The sequence below is a fragment of the Cladophialophora bantiana genome (assembly GCF_000835475.1).
Source record: "Cladophialophora bantiana CBS 173.52 unplaced genomic scaffold supercont1.7, whole genome shotgun sequence".
Classification (NCBI taxonomy): Eukaryota; Fungi; Ascomycota; class Eurotiomycetes; order Chaetothyriales; family Herpotrichiellaceae; genus Cladophialophora; species Cladophialophora bantiana.
In genome coordinates, this window is record NW_015971581.1 from 755,273 (window position 1) to 766,168 (window position 10,896).

At 52.1% G+C, this 10,896-nt stretch overlaps 6 protein-coding genes across 6 annotated transcripts; 4 read left to right on the plus strand and 2 right to left on the minus strand.

Moving 5' to 3' along the window:
* Window positions 1-344: 344 nt before the first annotated feature.
* Z519_05274 (uncharacterized protein) lies at window positions 345-895 on the plus strand (the record flags this gene model as incomplete). The annotated part of the gene is made up of 2 exons (XM_016763015.1): window positions 345-761; window positions 845-895. The coding sequence occupies 2 exons, from the start codon at window positions 345-347 to the stop codon at window positions 893-895; spliced, it is 468 nt and encodes a 155-aa protein (XP_016620628.1).
* A 273-nt stretch (window positions 896-1,168) lies between these two features.
* Window positions 1,169-2,830, minus strand: Z519_05275 (uncharacterized protein; the record flags this gene model as incomplete). The annotated part of the gene is made up of 2 exons (XM_016763016.1): window positions 1,169-2,444; window positions 2,493-2,830. The coding sequence occupies 2 exons, from the start codon at window positions 2,828-2,830 to the stop codon at window positions 1,169-1,171; spliced, it is 1,614 nt and encodes a 537-aa protein (XP_016620629.1).
* Window positions 2,831-3,766: 936 nt separating this feature from the next.
* Window positions 3,767-4,237, plus strand: Z519_05276 (uncharacterized protein; the record flags this gene model as incomplete). The annotated part of the gene is made up of 2 exons (XM_016763017.1): window positions 3,767-4,145; window positions 4,203-4,237. 2 exons carry the CDS (start codon window positions 3,767-3,769, stop codon window positions 4,235-4,237), a joined length of 414 nt encoding a protein of 137 aa, XP_016620630.1.
* A 325-nt stretch (window positions 4,238-4,562) lies between these two features.
* Window positions 4,563-5,705, minus strand: Z519_05277 (uncharacterized protein; the record flags this gene model as incomplete). The annotated part of the gene is made up of 1 exon (XM_016763018.1): window positions 4,563-5,705. The coding sequence occupies one exon, from the start codon at window positions 5,703-5,705 to the stop codon at window positions 4,563-4,565; it is 1,143 nt and encodes a 380-aa protein (XP_016620631.1).
* A 595-nt stretch (window positions 5,706-6,300) lies between these two features.
* On the plus strand, window positions 6,301-8,495 carry Z519_05278 (uncharacterized protein; the record flags this gene model as incomplete). Its single annotated transcript, XM_016763019.1, has 3 exons — window positions 6,301-7,352; window positions 7,406-7,782; window positions 7,834-8,495. 3 exons carry the CDS (start codon window positions 6,301-6,303, stop codon window positions 8,493-8,495), a joined length of 2,091 nt encoding a protein of 696 aa, XP_016620632.1.
* An 823-nt stretch (window positions 8,496-9,318) lies between these two features.
* Window positions 9,319-10,675, plus strand: Z519_05279 (uncharacterized protein; the record flags this gene model as incomplete). The annotated part of the gene is made up of 4 exons (XM_016763020.1): window positions 9,319-9,755; window positions 9,846-9,877; window positions 10,020-10,087; window positions 10,295-10,675. 4 exons carry the CDS (start codon window positions 9,319-9,321, stop codon window positions 10,673-10,675), a joined length of 918 nt encoding a protein of 305 aa, XP_016620633.1.
* Between the last annotated feature and the right edge of the window lie 221 nt (window positions 10,676-10,896).

The following is a 10,896-nucleotide window of genomic DNA, read 5'->3' on the forward strand; positions in this document are numbered from 1 at the left end:
AACCCTCAATTGCACGCCCCTATATACTTGTGCTCGCACATCATTGGCAAAACTTAGCCGTTCCTGCCCTTGAACCTCCTACGCTCATCTCTGGAATCTAAAAGAAACGGGCCCTGGTTACTCAGACCACAACCACCATCAAGATGAGCGAGATTCCACCAGGTCCGTCCGATCCTCCGCACACAAAACTCAATGGACACGTCTGTTAACGAAGGAAAAATAAATTCCACAGAAGTCGAAGCACACCATAAGATAATGCGGGAGACATTGTACGGATCTCCTCTCATGATCTCTGAAGCCTCGTTGCATGACTGACACATCGGGCCAACCACTACAGCTTCGCAATGGCAACTCCCCTTCTAACCCCCCTCAACCTGACCCTCCTCGTCCTCATCCTCACCCTAGCGTACCTGCGTCTGCGTCCACAATCGCCGCCATCCCTTCCGCCCGGCCCCCAACCCATCGTTTTCAAGACGTTCACCCCAAGGACTCTCCTCAAGTACAACGGTACCGACAACTCGCCCGTTTACCTTGCCGTCCGCGGAAAGGTGTACGACGTCTCTTCCGGCCGCAATTTCTACGGGCCGGGCGGTCCATATGAGAACTTTGCGGGACGAGATGCTACGAGGGGCTTGGCTTGTCAGAGCTTCGATGAGGAAATGTTAACGAAGGACCTGGATGGACCGCTCGATCCATGTGACGATTTGACTTCAGAGCAAGTAGATAACTTGAATGGATGGATTGAGAGATTTGATGAGAAGGTCAGTACTCACACTGCTATTTGCGGAATGAATTGTTTTGGAACAGATTGGTCGAGAGACAGTATGCTGACGTTCCACTTCAGTATTTGGTGGTAGGCAAGCTGCTACCCTTCCGGAAGACCGATTTCCATTGATTTCATGATGTACCGGACTCCTGAGGATGGAAGAGAAAGTAGAATAGCAAAGCAAAATATGTTCTGGTACAAGCGTATCTTTTCATTTATGGTAATTGTTGTCGTAGCTAAAAAGCTCTAAAGGTACAATCTCGTAAGCTGTTCAGCAGCTAACCCCATGCCATGGTCATCCGTTGATTAATCCCTCACCAGACGAACTCCCCGGTGCCTGTGTCGCCACTGGATGAGAGCCACCACCATCTAAGGGTATCCATCACTCCCTCCATACACCCCCTACAGCTCATTTTTAGCGCTTGTGGCACTCTTGGAAGCAGCGCTGGCAGACTTGGATGCGGATGCAGATGCAGCGGCACCAGTGCCTTGCGCTTGTCCAAGAACCCATTGCAATCCACTCTTAATTCGTTCAAAAATGGTTCCTGAGGGTGTCGATGTTCCGTACTTGAAGTAATTGTATTGCTTCTTGGCTTCGGCGCGGAGTTCATTGGTTGTTGTGCCTTGGTAGTTGGGAACGCCGTAGCTGTCAAGGTAAGACTTCAACTCGCTGTCGGACCAAGTGTCGAAAGCAGCGTCCTTAGCAGCATCGGATTGCTTGGCAAGGTAGCTGGTGACCGATGCGTAGTTTGTCCCGCCGCCCTTGGAGGCAGAGGCATAGGAATCTTGGGCTTGTTTAATCAGGTCATCGCGGCTTGCCTTGGCGCTCTTCTTGTATTTCTTGCCATGGGCTTCAAGATACTTTTGGAGATTCTCAAGGGTCCAAGTGTCAAATGTCCATGCCGACCAACCAGTGGCAGCCTTGTGCTTGTTTAGTCTGACTTGCTTCAAGAGCTCGTCTCGCTTGCTACCCTGAGGAACTGGAACCCCACGAGAGTCCAGGTAAGCCTTGAGTCGAGAATCAGACCACGCCTCGACGGCCTTGTTGAACGCATCATCAGCCATGAGAGAGGCGTCATCAGTTGCCTTTGCATACTCATTGCCGGCCGACGAAGTAGCCGCGCCAAATGCGGAAGTGGCAGTGCTAGAGAGCGAGGACCCGCTTGCCTCGAGTTTCGCACGATGTTTGCGAGCCAAGGCGATGAGTTCGTTCTTCCTGCTACCCTGTGGGACAGGAACTCCATGACTGTCAAGGAACTCCTTCAATTGGCTATCGGACCAAGCATCGAACAAAGCATCGCTAAGACTGGCCTGTGCACTGGAGGCAGATTTGCTGGCTATAGAACTGGCACTGTAGTAGGAAGCGCTCGCAGCAGATGCGGCTGACGACATGTTGAGAGAGGCCAATCGAGAATTGCGGCGGACATGGGCGATGAGCTTGTCACGGGTGGTGGGTTGCGGAACAGGAATACCACGCTCGTCGAGGAATTCCTTGAGGTCAGATTCGGACCAAGTCGTGTAGAGCCAGTCACCGGGATAGGAAGCGTATTCTCCCAGCTGCTTTGCAATGGCATCATAGTGCTGGCGGACGGTGGTCAAGAGGGTATCTCTGGTCCGTGGTTGAGGAGCGGGAATGTTGTGGTGGTCAAGGAAGCTTTTCAGACGCGATTCAGACCAGCTAACGAATGTCAGCGAGAGCAACAGCAAAAGGGAGCTTCATGCTCACCTGTCAAAGATCCAGTCCTTAACACTGTGATAGCTCTCACCGGTCTTGTCCCCGGCTGTGGCGACAGGGTCAACCACTTTGGCCTGCCAATTCTCTTTGACAAGGTTCTCGAGGTCTTTCCTATCCGCAGGAGTCGGATAAGGGACATCGTGGTCGGAGAGCCAGCGTTCGAGTTCGGTCTCATGCCACTTGTTGTAAGCTGCAAACGAGGTCAGCAGTGTCCCTTTGGGCATCATCAGAGCTTTGGTCAAACCAGCTTTGCTGAACCAGGTACTGGCAACAACGATCTCAGTCGAAGCTAAGGCGACGACGAGGAATTTGGAGAGGGAGAACCTCATGGTCGCAGATCGATCTTGGATTATCTTCGGGTTTGCAATAGGACGAGGAGAGTTAGAGATCAAGGATTGTTTGTTCAGGAGATTTGAAAGGGTCGATAGAAGAAATTTAGGCAAAGTTGACAGACTGAATGTTTGTGCCAACCTTGACGTCAGAGTTCGTTCACCATTTACTGGAACGATGGGTGATGAAGGCAGGTGGTAGGTGAGGTAGAAGTGGCGCCACTGGCAGCTCGCGGTCAGGGCCAAGTCAGAGGAAGGGCAGCCAGAAGCCCAAGCTTTGTCTTCCTTACCAAGAAACACACAGTAGACAGTGGCTGCTCTCAGCACTCTGCTCTCTACTCAGTACTCCAGGTGCCTAGAAAAATCCCGTGAGAGCCACCAGCCGTTGCCAGTCAAATTGGCGGGACAGGAGTCCGACGAAACAGAACAGCTGCAGCGCTCAGGGTGCGTGACGGCAATGACTGACGCGATTCGTGATGCGGGGAAAGCAAGACACGCGCCACTGGCACAAGCTCAACGTGACGTCACCGCCACCTAGTCAAAAAGGGGAGTCCAAGTGAGTCTCGTACTCATCCGCAATTACCAGGCTTCTCAGTCTCCCCCGAGTAATAGGGAACAAAGAAACGCGTTGACATCAGCCTTGCAAGCTTCAAGTAAATAATTTCTGGTAGTCTACATTTGTGGGGGACTAGGGTTGCGGTACCTTATGCTCCCTACCGTAGTAGTCCTACTCTGTGCTATCAATGGTCTTGGTATTCAATGAAGTCATCGAACCGACGTAATGAATTAGAGGATCATCAGTGGCACTCAGTCTCAAAGCTTCCAAAGGCTTTTTGACCCTCTCTTTCAGTCTCATACCGAAGCAGAATCCTCAATATCTTTGGCTCCTAAAAGCTTCTGCTCCCAGCTAAACCGAGACTCGCTGAATCATCCAAAATGCACCCCATTCTCCGCGTGGCCACTAGGCCAGTCCGAGTCCCTCACCGATTCCCAGCACTCGCCTGTCCTTCACAACCATTAAGATCAGCACATCAATCTTATGGGAATGAGCAGTCTGGGATGCAGCAGGGCACCGAACAGAAAAACCCCAAAGCCAACATGGAGCATCCAGGCCCAGAAGCTCCTGCAAATAGCAAAGGCGGCAGCTCCTCCACAAGCGGGGGTGGTAGCCCTAAAATCCAAAGCCCCAAATCTGCCGCTGAGAAGGACGACCCAGAAGTGCGGAAGCACAATGAAGAGCTAGAACAACGACACGAGAGGACAGTGAATCAGCTAAGTGAGGATGACAACAAGGTGGACAAACAGTTTTGGAAAGGTCCGTCTTCTTCCCTCCAAATTGATCGCGGTGAACCAAATTAACTCCGATGAACAGGCGACGTCGGACGCCCCTCGGAGGATAACAAGTAGTGAAAGATAGGGGGGCTGAAGTGCTGTGAGATGGACAATGCATCTGCGACATAAATCATCGTGCGGGGCATTCGGATTCGCGTCGGGCGTTCAGGGCCTTCAAAATCAATATTGAAACCCGGGGTGATTTCTTGAGTGGACTGCAGATGCGTCTGGAGAAGGGCCCGAGGATGCATTCGAGACGCTCCTGTACAGAGCGGCGAGATTTGCTCAAAGATCCCAATCGACCATGGGAAGGGAAACACATCGGGGCACACATGATGTGTGATTCTCGTAGTGCGTTCTAGCGACCAATACAATCATGGAACCTGTTTCCCTTGACACGTCAAGAGAGCCTTTCTTTCTCGCTCGGTGATTGAGTCAGATCATATGCGGTCTGACTTGACTCAGCTGGCGCGCTCTGCATTTTCCTCAGAGCGAGAATTTCTGCGAGACGTACTTGGCCTCGTTGTCCCCAGCCGGCTTGGCCTTGTTCGACATCAGGTCGAACCCGCGCGTACCAAGCCTGTGCCCTCTGGTCGAGCTCTTGCGGGCTCAAACTCGATGTCCAACTCTTGCAAACTGTGTCTATCGCTTTAAGAACCATAGCGGCAGCTTCCTCTCTCTTACTCGCCAATTCTTTCGGATTGGTCTTCATGGCTGGTGTCTTTTTATTGGGAGCTCTTTCGGATTCTGCGTTGCTCGACTCAACAATAATCATGGATTTGAGAAGATAGTTTCGAGGTGAAAGAGGTTTGTGTATAGGAGGGCCGGCAGAGCTCTTCATGTCCTTACCCACAATCAATGGTCCATTTGATTTGCGAAGTGCATCGAGATCAAGTCCCCAGAACGCAACGCTGGGAACACTGGTCTCATCCCCAGCAGAGGCAGCGATGTGTCTTCGCATCACTGCCACCTCGCGTCCCATTATCTTGACTTTAGGCTGACCCTGTGCCCAGCCATCTTCTTCCGCAGTTGGCCCAGTTGTTAGGCCGAGATATTTGGCTTTGCTTTGCGCACCTGCGCTCACGACAGCTTGCGCCAAGCTCCACCGGCTCGAAAGAGGCTGCTCGGGATGCGTATATGCGAGGATGGCGATCGTGAAGGCCAGGAAAAGAGGTGCTCGGTTCGTCTCAATGGTGACATTCTCGAGCTCGGCAATGGATATCTTTGTTTGGGGTAGCGCAAGAGAAGTCTCATCATCGAGCGTGTCTCCATCTGCCTTCGTGCGCTTCGAGGTTAGGGGACCCGACTGCGCGGCTGCTCGTTTTTTGGGATTAGAAGCACGCTTGGCCGCGTTGATCACCTGCTTCAGCACCTTCTCATCAGCAAATATCGGTTTGAGGTCAGCCTCGTCAGCCTTGGAGATGCTCTCGGGCGTATTGAGCTGCTGTTTCCGAAGAGCATGGATCTTTGGCATGGCTTCTGCCAATGGAATGCGGGCATCCTTTGTCAAGAAACGCAACAAGGTCTGCACCTCCGCCGCCATAATGGTCAGAGACTTCACGTTGAGAGACGGCCCTTATGATTAGTACCTGACGCACAGCGAGGTACTCCGCATAGCGTTGGCAGGAATCGCGCAGTGTGCCCGGTTAAACGATAGCAGATATCTCAGAACAATGGGGATCGACACCGATCAACTCCGGTGATGCTCGTCAAGTCAGCCCGTTGCAGTGAGCGAGGCAGACAAAATTATTATGCGAGGCCTCATGCCACTAGTTTCAAATAGAACGAGAACGGTGGAGTTGCCAAGCCGCCTAAAATCAACCAGAGCACTGTTGAGCGCTATTGGGCCGGCAGCCAAGACCAGAGCGGCATGGGCACGGCAAGTGCAGACTGAGTCTAATGAGACCTCCTGTTCCTGCCCTGTCGCCGTTCTTGTTCCGCTCTCCCAATTCATGATCATCCGACAAGTCCAACATCGACCACCTTTACCTCACCCTCCCCCCGCCCTCCAATACGTCCCTCTCTGCATTGAACCATCCTCTATAACACGCCTCAGTCCTCCTCCACTTTCCTGGTCTCCTCAATTGCCAGTCTTCGCGTATTCGGAGCCGGTCTCCTAAAAGGGTGGCGCAGCGCCCATGGCGCGACGACCTCCTTCAAGCCGATCAATATCGATGGAGGGCGACCGCACGCCGCGAAGGTCATCAATCGACACCCCAAACCCCAATGTCTTCAGTGACGAATATGCGGTCGACCCTGCAGAGTCAATAGGTGCTTCAAGTCCGACGGACTCCATTGGCAGTCGACCTGAAGAGCTGAACCTAGACCAGCGCAACGACACAAACAATAATCCTCGCGAATACATACCTCCTGGACTTTCTGGAAACCCAATGGGCCTAAACCGACTTTCTATCTCTAAGAGAACCCTTCCAGCCGAATCCTCTGCCCATCCCCACCGAGCCGTATCAACCTCGTCCCGATCCATAGCAGATACCCGAAGAACACTGAGCACCTCGTCTCGATTCTCCATCCCGCGGGCTCAGAGTCCTTATCGGGGACCAACCGCCCCAAGTCAGCCATATGGACTATATCCTCAAGTTACAAGAGCCTCCAGTGTTGTCAGCGACTCGACGATTCGGCCCCTAGAACTCCCCTTTGTACCACAGGGCGGTCCTGAGCACCCATATTCTATGTACCCTCAAAACACAGTTCCTGAAGATGACAATTCGGATGCTAGTATCGCTTTGGGGTTTCCGGGAATGGGTCAATCATACTCGCCTGGTACATCTTCTTCCAGTAATGAAGTGGGCGACATTGTTGGGAGCGATGGCCACATCGAGCAATTACCGCCTTACAGCCGATATGCTGACAATGTAATCGCGAAAGGGGACATGGCTACGATAGACCCGCAGACGTCCATCATCACTGAAGAATCAGCTACCGCCTCCACCGTCCAACCTCCTGCCGCTTCTGGTTCGGACGTTGAGTTAATGGCAGTTGGCACTGGCCCTTCTCAGGACGAAATCGCCAAGAAGGAAGGGTTGGCTGAAAAGCGACCGAGAAGGACGTGCTGTGGACTACCGATTTGGACAGTCGTCATTGTCGCTGCGATCGTGGTGCTAGCAGCGGTAATTGGCGGTGTTATTGGCGGTGTCGTAGGCAACCAACATGGAACACACCAAGCCGAGGTGTAAGTTTACTAAAAGCAAACAGCTCACGCGGGCATTGCTAATCGTTCAACAGCGCTGCGACTACCACAGTTTGGCTCGACGCCGACCCTGCTCAAACCGGTCCATCAACACCATCCTGCCCAACAGGTCACTATACAATCCCTCTTAACCAGACACAGCAGGTAGATTCGTGCGTCGTCGACGACGAGTACTCTCATACATGGGAATGTCTAGACTTCGCTCTCCTTGGGATCAATGTCTTCCCAAGCGGGCCGAACTTTTCGGTAGTGTTCGATGACTACTCCGTCAGACCTCAACTGTTCAGATACGGACCGCAACCTCCCGACTTTAACGGGACGCGTTTCGCAATGCAGCCATACAAGGACAAGGATGACGATCAACTTGGTGTCGCCTTGTTCTTCAGTGTGCTCTTCGATAAGCTCATAATCGGTAGGTGCTCAACACGCTCTTCAACAATTAATCACTGACTTGGTTGTCTAGTTCCTGACAATCAACTCTCTGTTGACTCTGATGATCATATGAAACGCTCAGTATCTGCACCAGAGTTGGCCCGAAGAGGGATGGGCAACTGGGGGGGCAACTATCTCGGTGTTGGAGACAAACCCTGGTACTGTTTCTGGAACTCTACAATCAGCGAATTCTGGGTCTTTTTGGAACAGGATATGGATGACGCCTATCGGACGTATGACCCTAGCTCTACAATAACGTCTGCGACCAGCGGACCCACCAGCACTGGGCCGTACAGCATGACACATAACTCCCCAGGATATGGGACTGGACCGACAACCACAAACCCGTCAACAACCACGCCGTACCCAAGTGAACCGACTGACGAAGATTACTGGCCCGACACGAAACTCAAACGTCAAGCCACCGTAGGCTCGCCGGACTTTCCAAAGCTTGTCAAGATGGTAGAGAAGCGGAAGCCTGACAACAATGTGCAGCCGTATTGCCAACAAATGCAAGTGCTCAACAATTGGCAAATTATGCCTATACCCGATGTGCCAACCATCTGCATCGAAGAGAGTGACTACGGCGCCCCTACTTCGGCCTCCAGCAGAAGGAGAGTGATGCCCAGACGGTCGCCCAATACAGTAGAGCAACTGGGGTCGAATTGTATTTGCGAATGGTTCAGTGTATAGAACCCAATGGAGGATATGGGAATTTGTCTCCGTGTCTTTATGTGTTACGAGCTCATGAGTGCGCTGCTGGAAGGCCTGCTGTTTGATATTCCCTTTTGGAAGGATGTTGACAAAGGACGAATGGTATTTATTGGGTCATTTCAGGTCTGTATATTGGGAGTCTGATTCTACTGTCTGCTCTTTAGGCATGGCGGAGGGAGGACAGGCAAAAGCAGGAATCACTGGTAGAATCTTTCCTACTGTTACCGGCAACAGGAATTTCAAGGATCCGAATTCATTTCCCTGGATGCATACTGAGATCTGTCCAAGTCATTCAGATTCAGATGTGTAGGAGAACGAGATGGGCGACTGTTCCCCCGTGTTCCCTTGTTCATACCTGATCGTCTTACAGCCTCATGTCGTCATAATAAGGCTGATGACAAGCTTCATCCTTTCTAGCTATGCGCGTCTGACTGCCACCATGCTTACTTTTTGAACCGGTTCACCTTTTCCCACGACCAGAAGGGATAATGGCTCGAGTCTCACATGATGAATCAGTCAGCAGGAGCAGTCAAGGTTTTCGTTTTCCCGGCGGCTAGTCAGCTTGTAACTTTGTTCGGCTAATGGCTTCGGATTACTACTTCGGGCGTGAATTGCGAGCTGAACTCGGTCCAACCATTTACCATTCCCGTTCCCTCCGTGTGCCTTTGCTTGTTTCTATTCTTGCGGGCTGAAATGGCGCATGAGATTTGTGGGATTTAAACCGCTCACGGTGATTTGAGGGCTGTCGTCTCACATTATCTGCCCTTATCGTTTCCAACACAGCGAGGGGAAAATAGAGAAAATGGGCCGACGGAAAGCGCTGCTTATTGGGATCAACTACATCGGCTCGCAGCACCAGCTCCAAGGCTGCGTTGACGATGTCAACAACATGGCCGAGTTCCTTGCGTCGCGGGGCTTCTCCAATCACCCCGCCAACATGGTCGTTCTCACCGACATGAACGACCCGCGCGGACCTTATTTCCCAACCGCGCACAATGTCCTCGCCGCGATGAATTGGCTGGTCAGTGAGCCCGGCTGTATGTGCTTCTTTCACTATTCGGGCCACGGCGGTCAGGTGCCGGATGAGGACGGGTCTCATTCGAGTGGGTTTGCGGACACGATCGTCCCCGTGGACTTTGAGAGAACGGGCCAGATTGATAGTTCGACGTTGCATCGGGCCCTGGTCAGCGCCCTGCCGCCGAGCAGCACCTTGTTCATCTTGTTCGATTGTTGTCATAGGTGAGAAGCCCGAATACTCCCAAATACTCCCCCTAATTGGGTATAAATGTAAGATACGTTATATCAGAATTACTAATTTGGGGCCGCCAGTGGTTCCGCGGTGGAGTTGCCCTTCGTATACCGTAAGTTCCCATTCATTGTTTGGCCCCCTGCTGCATGAAGGCGACGATTCCTTGTATTAGCATTAGAGCAATTTTGTCCTAAAGGCTCTGCCCCCAGTCTGCTGATAACGAGGCCGCTTTTCGATGTTAACGTTCAATGCAGGGACTGATGATGACGGAAACGTCAATCTTATGGATAACCTGAGAGCTGGCGCCGAACTGATTGGGGAGGTGAGTAACAGCTTTGCACACCTTTCTGTCGCGACTCATCGGTCTCCTCGGTGTTAGTCCCCGACGAGATATCGGGGGCATGCATGCGTGCATCGGCCATATCCATTGATTGGGACTGCATGTCTTATGTGACGTCCTTTTGGAAAAGTTATGGCGGTGAACAAATGCTGATGGGTACTCCCTTTTTTTTTTTACGGTCTTGAGCAGGCCTCACATCTCATCCGAGGGGACTTCGCATTCGACAGCGCGGGAGAGGCGCGCCATCTCCTTGCCGGGGCGACCTCGTTCTTCCGTGGTCTCAAGCACCAGTACGATGGCGACTACGAGGAAGGCCTGCACAGCGTGGGCGAGTTTGAAGAAGACTGGGGCCGCGAGAACCGATCGGTCTTTATGTTTTCGGGCTGCAAGGACGAACAGACGTCTGCGGACGCATTCATCAACGGCCGACATGTTGGTACGTTATGTTTCATTTCTACCCTCCTTGAACCCTCACACCCCTCAAGCCCAAACTATCTCATCCCCGCCATATGTACCGTCTTGGAAGTTGGAATCAATCAATCCATTTCTGACAATGGATGGGAATTTTAGGAGCCATGTCGTGGGCTTTTCTCGAGACCATGAAGACAGATGTCTATTGGAACATATCCTACGTCCAGGTGAGTTGACAGCCATCCTCCGCCATCCCGATCGATCACGATATTATGTCCCACCAGCACCTGCACCTGCAGAAGTGCCCAAAAAAAGACAGTTCTAATTTTCTTCTCCCAGATCTTGCAAAACACCAGAGCACTTCTCCGGCAGCACTACTC